At 42.7% G+C, this 21,233-nt stretch overlaps 1 protein-coding gene across 1 annotated transcript in view; it reads right to left on the bottom strand.

Moving 5' to 3' along the window:
- Nucleotides 1-21,233, bottom strand: part of LOC306943045 (uncharacterized protein) — a gene marked incomplete at its 5' end in the record, with an annotated part of 40,556 nt that overhangs the window by 7,570 nt on the left and 11,753 nt on the right. Inside the window, 13 exons of the mRNA XM_079529251.1 lie at nt 468-503; nt 755-826; nt 1,277-1,330; nt 1,410-1,463; nt 1,987-2,040; nt 2,587-2,631; nt 7,733-7,786; nt 18,830-18,883; nt 19,060-19,113; nt 19,226-19,279; nt 19,392-19,445; nt 19,671-19,724; nt 20,840-20,893. Coding sequence (XP_079385377.1) covers nt 468-503; nt 755-826; nt 1,277-1,330; nt 1,410-1,463; nt 1,987-2,040; nt 2,587-2,631; nt 7,733-7,786; nt 18,830-18,883; nt 19,060-19,113; nt 19,226-19,279; nt 19,392-19,445; nt 19,671-19,724; nt 20,840-20,893 — 693 coding nt within the window. The remainder of the gene's footprint in view (nt 1-467; nt 504-754; nt 827-1,276; nt 1,331-1,409; nt 1,464-1,986; nt 2,041-2,586; nt 2,632-7,732; nt 7,787-18,829; nt 18,884-19,059; nt 19,114-19,225; nt 19,280-19,391; nt 19,446-19,670; nt 19,725-20,839; nt 20,894-21,233) is intronic.

Here is a 21,233-nt window from a genome sequence, read left to right as displayed (position 1 = left end):
TGGCAGTGGTGGAAAAAGTACTGAAATGTTTTACTTAAGTAAAAGTATCAATACTGCAATATAGAAATACTATGTTACAGGTAAAAGTCCGGTATTCAAAATGTACTTGAGTAAAAGTACAAAAGTATTGGCATAAAATGTAGCCTACTTTAAATATACCAAAAGTAAAAGTACTCATTGTGCAGAATGTCCCATTTCAAGTTTTCAAATGTATACAAATCTTTTGAAAATAGCAGATACAAGCTCACAATCCATCAACGCATTGTTTACAAATCATGTTCTAAATGTTTTTATTGTGTTATACATCGATAGAGGCCTCGGTATAAACCAGTTGGGCTTCTTGCCTCCTCCTGGAACTTTTGTATTTTTGTATTGTTTTTATATTGTGCTAAATAAATCACCTATACATTGTCAGTACAGTTTATAGTTGTACACCACGACTAAGTCATCATTATAAAACATCTCACCTGGTTTCCTTTTGCACCTGATGACCCTGCCTCTCCCTGCAAACAATTACAAACAATTACAAAACAGCAGACAGACAGACGGACAGACGGACAGCCGGACAGCCAGACAGACAGACAGCCAGACAGACAGACAGACAGCCAGACAGACAGACAGACAGACAGACAGACAGACAGACAGACAGACAGACAGACAGACAGACAGACAGTAGATGGATGGATGGATGGATGGATGGATGGATGGATGAAAACTCTTTATTCTACGTTTGTCAAAGTTGTGGTGAGTTTACCTTGTCCCCTTTGAACCCGGGAAGTCCTCTGTTGCCTGGCAACCCCATGGCCCCTGTGTGTCCCGTATCTCCCTGAAATGAAATATGTTGTGTCACAATACAGCATACGGTACATGTCCCTCATATCGTTATGACTGACAATACAGCATGCATGTCCCTTATGTCCCTTACTGATAATACAGCATATATGTCCCTTATATCCCTTATGACTGACAATACAGCATACATGTCCCTTATATCCCTTATGACTGACAATATAGCATGCATGTCCCTTATGTCCCTTACTGATAATACAGCATACATACATGTCATCACATCTATTCAAAGCCTTTCTAGTGACACGGGTTCACACAAATCCACTTTAAACATAATGATACTGCTTTCAACTCTATGGATACTGCGTCTATATCCCATATAAAAAACCATAAACAAAAGAACCAACCAACAAACAGACACATACAGTATATAAAGTACATAATAGACTAATCACAGGCTACTTTGAAAAGGAGCAGTCATTATTACCTTCAGTCCTGATAGACCTGGAAAACCATCCAATCCACGAGGCCCTGCATTACCCTGCATTACACAGTCACGTTACCATTATGATTACACACAATCACAAATTGATCAATCAATCAATCAATCAATCAATCACCTTAGGTCCCTGTTCTCCAGCAGCTCCTGCAGGTCCAGTCACACCAGGAGGGCCCTGTGATGGACGTACTGACATTTATTTTACTTCAGTAAAAGTACCAATTCCATGTACAAATACTCTCGTTTTGGCATTAAAATATAGTTAAAGTTCCAAAGGATTCATTATGCAAAATGTCCCATTTCACAAATTCATAGCAAATTTGGATAGCTAATTTACAAGCTCACAACAAGTCGCGATACAAGTTTGTAGATCTGCTATTTTCAAAGAAGAAGAACTAGCTGATGCTGATGTATAGCTGATGTTTTGTAAAAAAATAAATAAAATCTAAGTAACTAGCAACTGAGGTTTTCAAATAATCGTAGGAAAGTAAAAAGTGTAATTTCCCTCCTTGAGATGCAGTAACCTGGGACCACGCACGCACGCACGCACGCACGCACGCACGCACGCACGCACGCACGCACGCGCACACACACACACACACACACACACACACACACACACACACACACACACACACACACACACACACACACACACACACACACACACACACACACACACACACACACACACTCACCTGTAGTCCTGGAGGTCCAGTCATACTTGATGATCCTGGAAGACCGATCTCACCCTGAAACAAATATCACCAGTAAGACGCCTCGAGGGCGATCCATCGCCATTAAAACATCTCCCCGCACCTCTAGCTGACTGGATTCATACAGCATTAATGGTGGGAAGGAAAATCATTGTTTAGGAATGGAAGTCTGAGGATTTGCCTCCAGCACATGTATGGTTCACTCAGCTTGGTATTGTGGCTCCTTTGGAGAAGTTATCTTTTAAGATGAATAATCAGTTAGATAAATATGATTCGAAGTGGAACGTGTTCCTCAGTCATGTTGCAGGTCCTTGATGTGATCCATGGTCAGACAATGCCCTTTTGATTGTTTACTGTCTTAGTATACATATGATACGGTTGATGATGCTGCATGTTTGGTTGTGTAAACTAATTTCAACTTTTAATTAGATTTATTTTTTTCGTGTGTGCGTGCGTGCGTGCGTGCGTGCGTGCGTGCGTGCGTGTGTTTGAAGTATAGGGCCTGAGAAAGCCCCATTTGGTGAGGGGATAAAGGTCGGGAGGTTTGGATACTGTATACACATTCATATAGTAATATTGCACCTGAGGTCCGACGAGTCCCATTGGTCCAGGCAAACCTCTCAATCCCTGAAAGATAAAAACAAAATTCAAAATTCACTCTACCTCCCAAATCCTCCACTCCCCCTCCCAAGGAAGCAGGGAAGGGGCCCGGAAGTAGGAAGAGTTATATTTCCAAAATGCATAGAGCATATTCTATGATGGTTTACCAGGCTAGGGTGGGGGGTCCTCAGTTCAAAAATGATTATTTTTGGGGCTGGTCATGGTCTGAAAGGTTTGAGAACCAGTGTCCACTGTGTCCCCACACAGTCTGGTGTGAAGGTAAACAGAGGGGAGAGGAGTCATCTCTCTCCTCCACGCTGCATTGACTCTACAATAAACACTCCTTTCATTCACTGTACACTCTGACGTTTGTCTTCATTTGTCTTTTACCAGGTGTGGAGGAAGTAGGCCTTCTGACTTTTTTAATTTTACTTTACTTACTAAAATATATCAATACCACAATGTAGAAATAGTCTGGTATTCACAATTTACCCGAGTGAAAGCACACAATTAATTCATTTCACAAGTTTACACCAATCACAATTTGTGTCCTCACTTTACCGTCTTCACTTTTCTGTCGTCACTTTTTATACTCAATACATACTTTGCTCAGCCAATCAAATCATCGCTATGGGGGTGCTCAGCCAATCAAATCATCGCTATGGGGTTCTCAGCCAATCAAATCGTCGCTATGTAGGGGTACACACAAACAGACAAAGCTGGGCTTTGTGCCCCTCAAAAAGAAAGTTACTAGTTACTTATGCTTATTATAATAAGTATGTTTTTGTGATAATAATCTAAATCTGCAAAGTAACTTGTAACTAACATTTTCAAATAAAAGTAGGGTTGCGTGCATGCATGTGTGCTGCCAGTAGGACACAGAAGTACATCCAGACGATTACAAAATACTTTTTGGAATATTTGATTGGGCTATAAATGTGGAGTCATACATCAAAAGGTGTGTGGCATAGGTCATTGTTTTCCAAAGAGTGGGTCGCGGAGACTCGGGACTCATTTTGAGGTCAAGGACCCAGAAGAAGAAAGGCCTTGTACTTAACAGGGTATTTCTATATTCTGATATTACTTTAGCAAAAAAATATATATATATCACGTACACTTGAGGGGCGCTCTTATCATCATACATCAACATACATCATCATACATCACATTCCGTGCTCAGCCTATCAAATCATCACAAATGGGTTACAAAAATCATCTGCCTTTTCAAGGGGAAAAAATTACCCCAGGTCCATGAACCGGAAGTTAAAGCCGTCCATCTATGTTAAATTTAATTTAATGTCCCGTTCATCATCCAAGACCGGGGCGGCTCCAGGGGGGAGCAAGGGGGGGGGGGGGGGGGGCTTTAGCCCCATCTGGTGGATGGGGCCCAATTGACTGATTTCTATGTAAACCAAGATTCATTAGCCCCCCCTCTAAATAGCCAGTCCCCCCATAGCACCCCAGTCACAATTTTCTGGAGCCGTCGCTGATCCAAGAGTGTTGAACTCACACATTATGAGCTTGTAGATCAGCTATTTTTACAGTTTCTGAAAAAAAGAAATGTTCCATTTCCTGAAAAGTATTTTTTTTAGACATAATGCCAAGGTTTCCACCTGACAGGGATGATATATACTGTAATTTATAATTGTTCTCAATATAACCATAACCACAGAGCCTTTGTAGGCCAGGTGTAGGCAATTAATGCACTTAATGTGACACCTCATGCCTCAACTATATGGCTGTGCCTAGGGCACTACTACGTGGATTCGTCTATAGACCAATCAGATGAGGTGAAGGCTTTGAACTCAGAACCGACAGGAGATCTAAATACAGACTGAGACCAAATATCCGACTGACCACCAACCCACTGCCCCCAAAACAACACCCTCCCTGACCTTAAACACACCACCGACCACACTGTGTGTGTGTGCGTGCGTGCGTGCGTGCGTGCGTGCGTGCGTGCGTGCGTGCGTGGAACCATGCACCACAATTAAGAGAACCCCTCTATAGCACACTACCGGCTGTAAATAATGTATTTAAAGGGCCAGTATGTGTGTGCTGCCTTAAAGTCTAAACGGTTGCATTTGGAATATTTTCCATACTGTATGTGTCGACGGTATAAGTTGGTAATGATTATTGTTGGCATGTGTTGCTTTATTTGCATAGCAGAGTTTAGAGAGAAAGGAAGCTCAACAGGTATTATATAGACCAATGGTCTTCAACAGGAGGTCTGGGACTCAATAGGGGTCCTCAGAGTTAATACAGATGGGATAAACGTCCCAGACTGTTCTCCCTTCTGGCTCCAAAACTATGGAATGAACTTCCCATTGCAATCAGAACTGCAGACCTACTCCCAATCTTCCGCCGAGTCTGAAAACTCACTGCTTCAGACTCCATCTTAGCCCGCAGCACTTGTCGTAACACTTGCACTAGCCTCGCACTAGCCTTGACAACCTTACAGGCGTAAGCAAGGGCTAAAATTATGTAATTTAGTTAGCATATTATTAGGGCCGGGACTTTAAAGCGTTAATTGAGATTAATTAACTACAGAAAAATTAACGCGTTAAAAAAAGTAACGCATTTAATCGCACCTTTTTTTCCCACCGCGGAACGTTTCTCACTGTGTTTCTAGTAGTACTGAATTGGCTGCGGCACGCGAGCAGCAGCAGCAGCAGCTGTTGTTCACTCTACACTACAGGCTACAGCTCCGTCAGAAAGCCCAAAACCAAATTAATCGAATGAAGAAGCTTATATCGCTTTTGCTCCATGGATGGGACATTTAGATGTAAAAGCTATCGGATGGACGCGTGGATAGCGGCATGGCTGTGTGCAATGTCAGAGGGAAAGGATCCATTTATGACCAACGTTAGCTTATATGCTAGGCTTGCTAGCTGCTTCAGTTTAACATGTCTCACAGGCCACCGGAGACGCGCGGTGATTTCACCACAGCACGAAGCTGTCAAGCTGTCCTCGATGCGAAACATACTGAAGTAGCAAGCGACAAGCGTGGGTCAGCCCCAACCTCATGTGAAATGTTTCCCCCATAATAAAGTTGTTTTTATTTGTTCTCATGCCCCGCCATGTAAAGCACATTTGAGTATTCATATACACACTGAAGACACTATATAGGCACTTGCTGCTCTTGTTTATCTGTCGGGATAAAAAAGTTGTATTGCTTAAAGGGGAATACCACTCATTTTCAACATTTTTCTATGGAGTTGTGTGCACTGGAAATAATAAAGTCCCCCCATTATGTGTTGCCTATATAACTGGAGGTCTGAAAAAAACCCGTAACATTATGAAGTACATTTTTGTGATGTCACTGAGATGTACTTCATAATGTTACTGATTTTTTTCAGATCTCCAGTTCTAGGCAACACAGAATGGGGGGGACTTTCTTATTATATCCACACAACAAGGTATATTAATGACAGTAAAATGTTGAAAATGAGTGGAATCCCGTAGTCACTATTCACTGGGATACCAAAACACATTTGAAAAAAAAAGGTTTCTCACTGTTCTCGGGTTGAATATTGATATGCGATTAAAATGCGATTAATCGAGATTAATTAACTACAAAGCCTCTGATTAATTAGATTAATTTTTTTAATCGAGTCCCAGCTCTACATATTATGTAGACATACTGTAGCACTCTATATAGTGTATAGTCTCATTGTACAGATATTCTACTATTAGAGCAGGGTTCCCCAATTAATTTTCCTCAAGGGCCATATTTTGACTAGGGTACCAGGCTGGGGGCCGAGTTCGCACGCACAAGGTCGAGGTCTTGCCCTGAAAATTCATTTTCAGGGCAAGACCCCATTTGAAAAGGATGCCCAGTTTGACATGCATAGGCTACTGACCCCCATTTAATGCCATTTATATCTGGGACCTTCTTCCAGGGGCCACAAGGGGGGCGCTCCGCGGGCCGCAAATGGCCCGCGGGCCGCCTATTGGGGAACCCTGTATTAGAGGGATGGCTATTTGATGACTATTTCTATTTATTTGATGTATTACCATGTGTTGTTCTTGCTTACTGTAAGTAAGTACTGTAAGTAAGCAAGCCAGGTGGTGCACGGGCAAATACATGTCATTTTGGGGGTCCTTTGCACGGAAATGTCTGAGAACTGCTGATTTAGAAGGCATTTGTAGAATCAGCCTCAGGTCAGGTCAGGTGGTCTTATGGGATAGACATTGATGTACATGTGTGGATGTATTTATACCCTGATGTGTGTATAGAAGTTAAACATTGATGTGCATGTGTGTAGAGGTATTTTTGCATTGATATGTACAGCAGTTAAACATTGTGGCTGCATGACCCTGTGGAGGTTATTTCAGGAGCAGTACAAGCTTTCAGGTGGCTGTACAGGATGTCATGGACTTCTATTCATGTATCTGTGTGTTTGTCTGGGACCTTGTACTGCTGTGTGCTTGTGAGCACTTGTATTTTTCAAACATGTTATTCTCAAACTTTAGTTTTCACCAAAAGAGAGAGAGAGAGAGAGAGAGAGTGTGTGTGTGTGTGTGTGTGTGTGTGTGTGTGTGTGTGTGTGTGTGTGTGTGTGTGTGTGTGTGTGTGTGTGTGTGTGTGTGTGTGTGTGTGTGTGTGTGTGTGTGTGTGTGTGTGTGTGTGTGTGTGCGTGCGTGCGTGCGTGCGTGCGTGCGTGCGTGCGTGCGTGCGTGCGTGCGTGCGTGCGTGCGTGCGTGCGTGCGTGCGTGCGTGCGTGCGTGCGTGCGTGCGGAAGACGTAAAACATGGTCGCTCTCTTCTCCACCATCTGAATAGGTCTCTGTCCCTTGCGGTTTTGTTGCTTCTCGAATCATTGGTATGGTTTGGGTTTTACATTCGAGGGTGAGCTTTATCGTGATTATTGGCACTTCAATGCAGAACTCAGCTCCGTCTCGGATCCTGACCCCATCACTATCGCGCCAACAATCACGGTAAAGCACACCCTCTCGTGTAATAGTTTGAGTGCTGCTGAAGGTACAGTATGGTGTATCATGTCTGTATGTTTTTAAAAGCCTTGACTAGGAGCTTTACAAAGTTACAGTGTGCAGACTTGTAGTTTTTTTATGTTGAGGACGTCCCACCATGATCAAAGGAAATAAATTCATCATATACAACTCACCGGCACTCCTGTCGGCCCTTCTGCTCCTGGCTCTCCACTGGCTCCATTCTCCCCCTGAAACACAAAGGGAACTCACGTTACACTGTGTAGAGCCAGTACATTGTTGGAAAACACATTAGCATAACTTGCTGGAATGGACATAGGAGAGACCGCATTCACATGCCCTATTTGGAAGTAAAAGTGCCTTTCTAAAACAATTAGTCCCAATACTTCATTATGATTGGCTGGTTTCGGATTAGACCACATAATTAATGAGACTATAATCTACACCTTAAATCAACTTTATATCCGTTATTTCCTTCCACAGTGATCCAGCATATATGTAGTTGAACTAGGAAAAGGGGTGCGCTTGATTTCCTTACAAACCCTGGCCGTGCTGAGCTTCTAAACACCACCCACGTGCAAGCGCCCCCTATTCCATCGTCAGCACACCTGGCATATCTCGGTCGCTTTGCTAAGTAGCTATGCTAGCGGTTTTCACGTATACTTCACAGAAATAGTAGCTAAAGAACCGGAAGTGAAAAATGTCTGATTTTTAAAAAATCTTTTTATCTTGGATTCTTTTCCCCTTTCTCTCTCTCTCTCTCTCTCTCTCTCTCTCGCTCTCTCTCTCTCCCCCAATGGACAAATCGACAGAGCTGCAATCATAACTGCGTTGTCAAGCGGCAATAATCAAAGCACAACTACAGAGCAGTAATCTGTGGATTTGTCTATAAGCAAGTAAGAAAGCCCTCTCTCTCTCACTCATGAGCTCTCTTTTTCACTTTGTCCACAACTCTGAAATGTTATTCGGCACCAACACATGCCAGAAGAATTACTATAAAGAAGCTTGGCGAAAGAGTTTGAATGCCAGCATACAAGATCAGCGCACGTTTTTAAATTAAATGATGGGTTTAAAATGTATAATGTGAAAACAACACACAAGATATAACTGTGAAGTGTTGTTTTAATAACTCCATTGTCATTGAATTGCAGTGACATTGAAAGCAGTTAGCCCGTTAAAACCGGCCTCAGGCCACCCACTTTAATGGGTTAAGGGGCGTGGCTCCGCATCATGCACCATCTGAACAATGACAGAACGTTCACTGGATGAGAACACAACTGTTCCCTGTCTATAAATTACTTCCGAAACACCACAGTGACATGAACTATTGTAGTGCATTTATAATCGAGGGCCACCTCATCAGAGAAGAGGGTGTGCGAGAGGTTGTGGGACAACTGAAGACCTACACAGACAGGAAGGAGTCCCATTGTGTTCACGGACACAAATATAATAGCGCAGGGTTTCTCAAAGTGGGTGCCATGAAGGAAGTCCAGGGGGTGCCTCAGAATACTCTGATCATATTTCCATCCATCTTCAACCGCTTATCCAGAGTAGGGGTGCGGGGGCAACAGTTTCATCAGAGAGATGAATAATATTTGAATTCGTGTCAGATCCTGTGTCTAGGTGAGACATGACCTTTGACACAATCTAAATGTCTCGATAGAGGAGCTGGGAGACTATATACAACAACCCCAGTTGTATAAGTTAGATTGTATACTTTTATACTAAAAATAGTTACATAGTGAGGCTTTAAATATGATTAAAACGAAATGGGATTTTATTCAAAAGATTATGACTAAAACTACATCAAAAGTCACTGTCAAAATGAACACTGATGTGAACACATCGGCTATGAGACAATCTACAAAACCCGTTCTATGGAGTAACCATTAGTCTTGTGTCATCTGACAAGTTGATGAAGATGTGTGTATGAGCTTCATTTACATATACTGGAGGTAAAACTAAAGATTAAGTGATGAAGAATGATTTGAACAAAAGCTCTGTCTGTCCGCCCGCCCGCCCGCCCGCCCGCCCGCCCGCCCGCCCGTCCGTCCGTCCGTCCGTCCGTCCGTCCACAAGTTTCACACATATTTAATGTATTTGCTAAATAGTTACTGTATCGATTTCAAATCATTGAATCGTATTGTATCGTATCACCATAATGAACCAATATGTCCATGTATCATATCGTCCACCATTTATCCTGATACGTATCGTATCGCTGTTAAAATGCATCGTTTCACCCTTAAAAAGTGTACTGTAATGGAAGTTGGTAATGATTATTTTTGGCATGTGTTGCTTTATTTGCATAGCAGAGTTTAGAGAGACAGGAAGCTCATATAGACCAATGGTCTATAGGAGGTCTGGGACCCCTAGGGGTCCTCAGAGTTACTACAGATGGGACAAAGCTCCACACGTCCCAGATTGTTCTCCCTTCTGTCTCCAAAACTATGGAATGAACTTCCCATTGCAATCAGAACTGCAGACCTACTCCCAATCTTCCGCCGAGTCTGAAAACTCCATCTTAGCTGGCAGCACTTGCCGTAACACTTGCACTAGCCTCACACTAGCCTTGACGACCTTACAGGCATATGCCAGGGCTAAAAGTATGTAATTTAGATAACATATTATGATAGGAATAGACTACGTGACAACCAGGTGCATTTTTGTTTTAGTTTTTTTTTGTAGGCCTATAGACATACTGTATTGAACAGATATTCTACTATTAGATGAATGACTATTTGACCATTTCTATTTATTTGATGTACTACCATGTGTTGTTCTTGCTTACTGTAAAGTAAGCAAGCCAGGTGGTGCACGGGCTCTCCCACCTTTTCATTGGGGAGAGCCAAACCTGTGATGTGACAATAAAGATGATTCTGGGGGTCCCTGGCACAACACATTTTTATCCAAATACATGAAGGCATTTGTAGAATCAGCCTCAGGTGGTCTTAATGGGATAGACATTGATGTGCATGTGTGGATGTACCCTGATGTGTGTAGTAGTTAAACATTGATGTGCATGTGTGGATGTACCCTGATGTGTGTAGTAGTTAAACATTGATGTGTTGACAGAGGACCTCACACGTGTGTGCGGTATGCGCTGCACTCTGAAATTATTCCCCTCGGAAACAGCGATTCCTCCCTTGTAGTGAGGATAGTAATTAGCATTCTGATCTTTATAGTGGCTTCAGTGGCGGTTGTAAGCTCCGCTGTCACAGCCCTTCATTCATGTTCTCACTGCACGCCACGGGGGGATTCTGTATATGTTTTGTCATCTACATGCACCACTACGGAATTTCACTACACGTGTAATTAGTCTTCAGAAGCTCCACCTGGGTGTGTGCAGGGAGGCGACAGCCAATCAATCATTCATGCCTTCTCTGATGCTATTTCAGCAATATAGTCAACCCATTCATATTATCACTGTTGTGTACTATATTTATTCATGCATGTATGTATTTATGTATTCATTCATTCGGGTGGCTATATAGCTGAGTGGTTAGTGAGCCCGCCTGGGGAGCCAAGACCCAGCAATGTGTCAATGTGTGTCCCTGAGCAAGACTTTTAACCCTGAAATGCTCCCTAAGGACCATATTTTGCTCGCCTGCCTATACCGCATATACAGTATCAATACTATAGGCTATGATCTATCTTCGAACGGGTAAGGACTATACAGTACATAAATGTGACAAAAAACACCCCAAATGGACTATTCTATTCTATTCTATTCTATTCCATTCCTTCATTCATTCATTCATTCATTCATGTTTGTTTGAAATCCAGGACCACATTGTTGTGATCTCCAAGCTCACTGGCTATATTTTCTACGAAATGTTCCCACAAGAATAGGGTTCTATAGCGTTCAGTTCAAGTGGTTAATGTAAAAAATATATAATAATAAAAAAAGAACCGCTGTTGAAGACCTCTGGGTTTGTCCTGGTGTCAGGTAAAACTAGTTGATAAATAGTACTGCCTGAAGCTCATACACACAATAATATCTCCTAAGGTCGAAGTGGGGAATTCCCTCTTTGATGATAGGTTGACGTTTGATGTGTCACACGGGACACCTGGGGTTGGAGTCCCAGGTGGAATCTATCGTAAATCAGCCCTCTCAATGTGACACCTTGCAACACGCACGCACGCACGCACGCACGCACGCACGCACGCACGCACGCACAGACACACACACACACACACACACACACAGTTGCTTTTACTATAAGACAGGGTGGCCATAGCTGACTGCTAAAGTGAGCCTGTCTAGGATCCCAGGTCTCAGCAATATGAGCACGACAGTCAAGAGTCAACCCTATCTGCTCCCGTCTCCTTGATGAATTGAATACACAGGACCACAATGGAATCACATTTTTGTGTTATCCTTTTAGCAACCATTGTAAGATTTTACCACGGTACTACTTGCAAATGTTATAAGGTATTTAATCAATCAATCCTTTGTGGGCAGCACTGAGCTGGGTGAAGCTGAAAACCAAGAGTCCCCCCCCAGCACAAACATATGCATAGGGCAACCAAATGGTCAGCGATCAACAACCCTGGTTAAATCACACACTAACCCCTAAGCCTAAACCTTTACCTCCAAAATGTCTGATCCCAACCTGAATCTGTTCCTTTATTTTAAAACTATGTCTTCCACTCTTTTTCTGAGGGGCGCTACGCGCTAGCCCCTCCAATACAGATGGCTTTTGAAGATTACGTCATATGGCAGAAAAGTCCAGTAAATGACGACGTAAGACGTCATGTGGCCAATATAAATACATCCTGTGCCAAAATCACAGTGTCTCTCACATTCTACTAATTGTGGGGACATTTGGTCCTCACAAGTATAGCAATGCAAACGTGCGCACGCATGCACACGCACACGCACACACACACACACACACACACACACACACACACACACACACACACACACACACACACACACACACACACACACACACACACACACACACACACACACATCTGGCACTTATAGTATAAACATACACACGTACAAATAGACATTGTGGTCAACTCAGCCCCTTACTCTACCCATGCACACACGTGTGTGTGTGTGTGTGTGTGTGTGTGTGTGTGTGTGTGTGTGTGTGTGTGTGTGTGTGTGTGTGTGTGTGTGTGTGTGTGTGTGTGAAACCGTGTGGCCCTGTGCTGCATACACGCCTCTGGCCTTGTGGTCTGGGGCTCTGCAGGCTGGGGGATGATTAGCGGAGCAGGGGACTGTGTTTGATGTGGCGGCCCAGATGAGGAGCAGCCGGGCTGGGGAAGGACTCTGCCAGCAGTGGCTGCTCTCACTCTCTAATCAACTGTGGTGGAAGGAGTGGGCCACTCACATTTGTTGCTTGTTGCGGTAATCAAAATGTACCTAGAGCAAAAGTACATTTTTGTCAAAATGTACTTAAAAGGTTAGCTGGCTAATAAGCCTATATGCCTTTAATACATTATAATTGCCCCGTATAACTAAAGTTACAAATTAAAAACAATATTTTATTTATTTTAGAAATTGTTAATCTGTCATTTGGGATCGCTCCCGTCGCAAGTTGATGATCATTAAATGTTGTCCATGTCTGGTCCAGCCATATATAGAATGCATGGAATGCATGTCCTAACTATAAGAAAAAATAAACGTAATACTTCCTACCGTTAATATGAGCATCAAAGCAATATTTTAAATATTTGTATTGAATCTGACTCATGTCCTGATGTCACTGTCCACCTCTATTCAGACTTTCCTATCGCTCTCCACTTTCTTGTCAAAACAAACCATGTGATGACCTACGGTAGAAGCCAGACTCTTCTCCCTTCCCTAAAACACCCTGGACAACGCTCCACACGTCCCAGACTCTAATCCCTTCCCTAAAACACCCTGGACAACGTTCCACACGTCCCAGACTCTTCTCCCTTCCCTAAAACACCCTGGACAACGCTCCACACGTCCCAGACTCTTCTCCCTTCCCTAAAACACCCTGGACAATGCTCCACACGTCCTAGACTCTTCTCCCTCCTGGTTCCCAAACTGTGGAATGAAGTCTATAGTTCTGTAGGCAAAACTCAGATTCCACCTCACCCCCTAGCACTCACCTCTTCAGACTCCACCTCACCCCCTAGCACTCACCTCTTCAGACTCCAGCTCACCTCCTAGCACTCACCTCTTCACACTCCACCTCACCCCCTAGCACTCACCTCTTCAGACTCCAGCTCACCCCCTAGCACTCACCTCTTCACACTCCACCTCACCCCCTAGCACTCACCTCTTCACACTCCACCTCACCCCCTAGCACTCACCTCTTCACACTCCACCTCACCCCCTAGCACTCACCTCTTCACACTCCACCTCACCCCCTAGCACTCACCTCTTCAGACTCCAGCTCACCCCCTAGCACTCACCGCTTCAGACTCCAGCTCACCCCCTAGCGCTCACCTCTTCAGACTCCAGCTCACCCCCTAACGCTCACCTCTTCAGACTCCACCTCACCATCATGACCATTAACATCTGAACAGGCACTCTAATTGCATCTTAATGGATACAAAATTCTTTGAAAATACAGTTTGACTAAATGACTGATTGATAGAAACAGATGCATTTTATTTTTTTCATTACAGAGGATGTGATGATTTGGTCAGAGTTTGAAGCGTTTCACTCTGGGCATGACCCTAACATCTGGGTGTGACCCTAACAGATGTTTAGAGGGAGGGAGGGGGTCTGCTGAGCACCAGATGAATGGAACTACACCCAAAAAAATCCAAGAGACATGTGCTTCTAATTGCTATGTTGTTACTCCACATATATGTCCTGGAAAACACCAGGCTAGGCTACTGAGCTACTCACACCGCGGCACGTTTAAAAGATATGTTACAACAATGTAATTATTCAAAATAAATTATGGAATACTTTTTTATTTTTTAATCTTTTGAAATTATAGATAATTACACTGTATATATATAAACACATGTTTGACCTGTGATCTGATCCTGTACTCCATTCATATTTCACCTGCTATAACTGCATTTTTGTATCGGGTCACCCATATAAGCCTATATAACTTTTTCATCCACCACACCAGCTGAATTTCATTGTGAAATGATTCTAGTGCTGAATTAAATTCTTACTTTATAGAACCTTACATTCATGTCATATTAATACATAAATCTTTCCCTCTGAGTTACAGTATGTGTCACAAGGAAAACTTGAGAGAATATCAGTTTCCATTTGGACACACTGAAAATAACTTGCCGTTTAACCGCTTTTACCCCAGCATCCCTATTCTGGGGGGAACATTCAGCAAGATAGCAGATCTACAAGCTCACAATGTGCTATTTTAGATGGAAAAATAACTCCTCAAGTACAGTGCAACTTGTGTTGGAATAAGTAGTAAGAGGGTCTAAGTGGTTAAACTGAAGTGACATTGATAAAGGCATTGGGATGATGAACCAATAGGGAGCCGGCATCCGTTTCCAGCACTAGTTTGTTCCGCCCCTCGATGCCCAAAAAAGCACAACAGGGCTCTTTCAGGCTACTCTTATAAGACGCAAAACAAGATCTATTTCTGCCTGCATGGGAGCAACAGTATACAACCAGTCAGTTATACAAGAAAATTAACTTTGTACATTATCTTTTGATAACACTGTGTGTGTGTGTGTGTGTGTGTGTGTGTGTGTGTGTGTGTGTGTGTGTGTGTGTGTATAGAGGGACATATGACCCGGCACCGAGGTGGGCCAGAGGAAACACTTTTTATTGGCTTTCCATACTTTGTTTGGTCGTGTTCCGGTTATTCATGTCATAAAATCGGGCTTTTAGGGTGTGTCATTCCTGTTATCAGAAGAACATGAATCAAAGTTAATTTCCTTGTTCAGTCGCTCAGCCTTTTTGCGAGACTGAGATTCACTCGTCAGTCAGAGACTTAGACACAAAAAACTAACTGAGATTAAAATATCAATCAATCAATAGACAGACAGATCATTTCAACAACCTGGCAGACCAACAGACTGCTATCTGATACAATCTCCACTGAGGTAAGAACAGAAAGATTATAAAAAACTGTTAACCTATTCATTACTATGGATGATACAACCACTACTACTACTACTACTACTACTACTACTACTACTACTACTACTATTGATAATCATAATAATGTTGATAATGTTAATGTTGTTGTTTTGTCTTCTAGTATACCTCTGGTGTAAAATGGCTTCCCGTTTCACTGTTCAGGAAGAGGAGCTGACCTGTCCTGTATGTCATGACATCTTTAAACATCCCGTTGTGCTGTCCTGTGGCCACAGCTTCTGCAAAGACTGTCTGCAGGAATGGTGGACGGAAAGACCAACAAAAGAATGTCCTGTTTGTCAGAGAAGATCCTCCAGGGACAATCCTCTTACAAACATTGTTTTGAAGAACCTGTGTGAGAACCTCTTGGAGGAGAAAGGCCGGAGCTCCTCATCGGTGAGCTCTGAGGTCCTCTGCACCACACACGCTGAGAAGCTCAAGCTCTTCTGTCTGGACGACCAACAGCCAGTGTGTCTCGTGTGTCTCAATTCAGAGAAACACGCCGGACACAAGTTCTTAGCCGTGGATGAAGCGTTTAGACGTTACAAACAGAAGGTCCAGGAATCACTGAAGCCTTTAAAGGAGAAACTGGAGGTCTTTGATAAAGTTAAAACCAATTACGACATAACAGAACATCACATCAAGGTTCAAGCCAGGAACACAGAGACACAGATTAAGTATCAGTTTGAGAATATTCGTCGGTTCCTACAGGAGGAAGAGGAGGCCAGGATCGCTGCCCTGCGCCAGGAAGAGGCTCAGAAGAGTCAGGAGATGAAGGAGAGGATTGAGGGTCTGAGCAGAGAAATGGAAACCCTCTCCAATGCAATCCAAGCTGCTGAGGACCAGCTGAGAGCCGACGACCCCGTCTCATTATTCCTGCAGAACTATAAGACCACGATGGAGGGAGTCCAGCTCACCCTGCAGGACCCACCGCCGCTCTCAGGAGCGCTGATAGACGAGGCCAAGCACCTGAAGAACTTGACCTTCAGAGTCTGGGACAAGATGAAGGACATTGTCTCCTACACTCCTGTCATCCTGGACCCCAACACCGCTGGTCCATATGTGCTGTCTGATGATCTGACCAGTGTGAGATTTGTAGTAGATGAGAAACGGCAGCTTCCTGTCAATCCAGAGAGGAATCAATACCCTGGCTTTGTCCTTGGTTCTGAGGGCTTTAACTCAGGGTCTCACAGCTGGGATGTTGATTTTGGAAGCACTTATCTCTGGGATGTAGGTGTGTGTGTGGAGTCTCACCAGATGAAGGGAGACACAGGAAGAGGATTCTGGTGTATAATGATTGATAGGGGTACATACAAAGCAGTCTCCTTATCTAAGCATGGTAAGAGGAAGGAGACTGTTCTCTCAATGAACCGGTCCCCCCGGAGGATCAGAGTCCAGCTGAACTGGGACAGAGGACAGCTGTCCTTCTCTGATCCTGAGTCTAAGACACACCTACACACCTTCACACACACTTTCACTGAGACACTGTTTCCATTCATCATTAATTATAGTTTTGGGTCTGTGAAGATGTTACCAGGGAAGATCTGTGTCACTCTGGACAACCACAGTTAGAATGTCTAGTGTCCAATAAATACAATAAAAACGACATAATATATTGATCTGGTATTGTTTAAGGGCTATTATTTTATGGCAGGTCATTCATTATATCAAGAGTACAGGCTTTAGTTCCGACACACCAAAGGTCCGACAGTCATTAGACCGACAACCTACCCCAAACCTAACCCAATGCAACGCGTGTTGGACCAAAGCATGTCGGGAGCGATGGGTGATTTCCGCATGTCGGACCTTTGGTGTGCGCATCTCATTTCAAATCGGTTGCAGTGATTGGATGTACTGTATCATATATTCAGTTTCAAATTACTTTGGTATTACAGATACAGGTAGTTAAACAGGTTACTAGTGATAACATACTTTTATTTTGTAGTGTATAAATGATCAGTTTCTAATTATATTGGTATAATGGTGACATTAGTGTTTGTCATTCATGGATCAGGTTTGTGTTGATCAAATGCTACCCATCCCTCTACTTTTGAGGGATATGCATGATTGCTATCACAATATAAAGCTATTTAACACTGCTACTGAACAATCACTATAGCAATGAGTACTATCACATAACTAAAATACATTGCATGGATGCAACTGGGACGTATCCTCAGTGATGTATCCCAAGGTCATCAGGGTCTCGCGAACATCATACCCCTCACTCGGGTGACAGCCGGGGTGATCAAGTCCCGACTTACGTCCCAGTAGCTACCCTCGATCAGACCCACTAGGGAAAGACAGGGCCAACAGGGCTATTTAACACTGTTATGTAAACAAACTCTATACATGATTATTATCACAACACAGAGCTATTTAACACTAATTTTAACAAAGAAAATCACTTGCTGCACCTTTAAGTGGTGTAGAAAATGCCGCCCTGATTTAGATGTTTACAGTAGTCTTTCAGTGCTAAAAGTAGAATGAAAGTCAGACCACTAACTAATACCCATACATATGTACTATAACTCTATGTGTCTGATATGGGTTTTATGTGTCCACACAAACACATGGCTGTGTGTGGTATATTTGCACACAAGAAAACACGGCATCATTTGCAAAACACATGCACACATTTACAGAGGAGATGCATGGCCTCCATGTGAAAATGTCACTGACCAAAAATGACTATGTAGAATCAACGTTCTGCAATGTTAAATGGTTCATTTATATAGTGCCTTTATCCAAGGCGCTTTACATAGATTGTGCATCAATTCACCCATTCACACACACATTCATACACCGATGGCGGCGGAAACCATGCAAGGCACCAACCAGCACATCAGGAGCAATTAGGGGTTCAGTGTCTTGCTCAAGGACACTTCGACACTAACTCTGGGGGAGCCCGGGTTCGAACTGGCCACCTTGAGGTTACCATCCGGCAACTCTGCCCCTGAGCCAACGCCGCCCCTACCGTTGCTATACCGTAATGTGAACCCCGGTCATCGGCCTGTCTCAATTATTACATAATCAACTGAATCGCAATTATTTTAGATAATCACAATTCATTTTGCGTAATTATTTAATATTTGTACATGGTATTGATAGGCTAGCTTTACTTAAGCAAGCATGTGAGTACCTCTTCCATCACTGAATGCAGTTGAACTGAAAGAGAGGTAGATGAAATGGAACGTTAATAACTCACCTTTGCTCCAACAGGTCCAGGAGCGCCGTCGTTCCCTGGAGATCCTGGTTGTCCCTGAAAGGAAACATGAAACCTTTACTATTATACTAGTATAAACCCAAACAAGGCATTCAGGGTTTTGTATACAGAGCTTGTCTTTGCTCATAATCTACTGCACATGAGGGTGGGTGGATGGATGGATGGATGGATGGATGGATGGATGGATGGATGGATGGTTGGTTGGTTCTTACCTCAGCTCCTGCTTTATCCTGGTTCCTCATTTGGAGTTTTTCAAAGCCTGGTCCCTGTGAAGGAGACAACTTAATTTATGCTGTGTCACAATAAATTCTTGTTTGTCTCACAAATTGTGTGTCAGCTCTTGTTTGATGGATGGATGGATGGTTGGTTGGTTCTTACCTCAGCTCCTGCTTTATCCTGGTTCCTCATTTGGAGTTTTTCAAAGCCTGATCCCTGTGAAGGAGACAACTTAATTTATGCTGTGTCACAATACATTCTTGTTTGTCTCACGAATTGTGTGTCAGCTCTTGTTTGATGGATGGATGGATGGTTGGTTGGTTCTTACCTCAGCTCCTGCTTTATCCTGGTTCCTCATTTGGAGTTTTTCAAAGCCTGATCCCTGTGAAGGAGACAACTTCATTTATGCTGTGTCACAATACATTCTTGTTTGTCTCATGAATTGTGTGTCAGCTCTTGTTTATTGCTGTGTCACACTATTCATTTCTGCTTTATGCTGCGTCACACAAGTCAGGTATGCTGTGTCACAAAATGTGTGTATGCTGTGTCACACAATTAATTCATGCAGTCACACAATGTTGTTTAATGTGTGTGTGCAGTAACTCACCATAGGTCCAGGTGGACCTGGAGGTCCAGGGGTCCCTGGTGAGCCCACCTCCCCCTGTAATGAGGACAGTATAATCAGTAATGTGTCATCTTTATGTTATAAGTACAGGCTCTATGCACAAGAGCCATATTGGAAAGCAATCAGGCCTCTTCCTTACTTCCTTCACAGGTCTAACTAATTATATCAATGAAGGCTCTGTTCCATTTAGTGTAGCACAGTGGTTCTAAAACGTTTTAATTTCAAGGACCTCCATAACTCTGAGAGTATACAAATGGAACCAAATGGACGCTTACTGTTGCATTTGTACACTCTCGAGTTACACACCTGTAAGGAGCTATTTGGAACCCCCTGAAGGAACCATCTCCACCATGACTCTGACCAGAATGGAACAGAGCCTTAAAGGAGAATTCCTAACCAAACGTTTCTTACCGTAATCTGATGTTATTATATCCAAGAACGAGTGGTACAGGTGAGAAATTACATAACTCCATTATTAAAATTGCCACACTTGCGGAGGGAACTATAAGCTGTGCATGGACCAGATTGTAAATACCATTATGCATTTATTTCACTGCAGATAGTCTACAAAATTAAATTTAAAATCACTCTTAGTCATAAATTCAATCCATTCTTTCAATGAACTAAAAACTTGCCCTTCCTGACCTTCCATTTGGCCTTTGTGCCTTAAAAATGGCCTACACAAAAGGCCAAGTGGCCTTGCCCCTAAAATGATGAAATTCTAGGCCTGGTTGGTTGTGTGTATATTATATTATATCATGGGAGGAGCTGACCCCTTTACTTATGTCTTTATCTTAATATGTATGCCTGATGCAGCATTGTATACAGGAAATTAAACCATAAAAATATACTATTATTACGACCTACTGTACACTCATCTGTTCATCTAATGTTGTTGAGGGGCACTAGCCCCTCCTAGGTTTAATGTTTGTTTATTAGTTAAACAAACATTAAAAACGCCATTGACAATGGACAGAGTTTAATGTTTAGTCGCTAACACAAACATTAAATGCCATTAACAAGAGAGTTTAATGTTTGTTTTGTCTGTGTTTGTTTTACATCACCATTACATCACCTAATCATAGCAACATGAGTTAGACTTAAATATATTAGCGCCCCTCACTTCACACGGGTGTGATTTTTGTACTTACTTTGGCTCCGTTAAGCCCAGGCTCTCCCTTCACACTGGGCTCACCTGCTTCTCCCTTGGGGGAAGAAAAGAAAAGAAAAGAAAGAAAAGAAAAGAAAAGAAAAGAAAAGAAAAGAAAAGAAAAGAAAAGAAAAGAAAAGAAAAGAAAAGAAAAATGGATTGGTATATGCAATAGATAAGAGTGCTGATTTACAACAAATTAAGCAATTCATTAATTGACCATAATTTGACGTTCCACACAAGTTGAGATCAATTTTTTTCTTTTACCCCCACGCAGTGGGGATACCATTGTCTTTTAAATATCGATTATGCTTTGCTTACCCACATTTCAATCCTACTCACATGTGTGAATACCAGCCCTACTGAGCATAGAACATGCAACAACAACAACAACA

The sequence above is a fragment of the Electrona antarctica genome, assembly GCF_951216825.1.
Source record: "Electrona antarctica genome assembly, chromosome: 19".
Classification (NCBI taxonomy): Eukaryota; Metazoa; Chordata; class Actinopteri; order Myctophiformes; family Myctophidae; genus Electrona; species Electrona antarctica.
The sequence above is the reverse complement of the archived record's forward strand: the minus strand, read 5'-3'. Positions and strand labels throughout refer to the sequence as shown.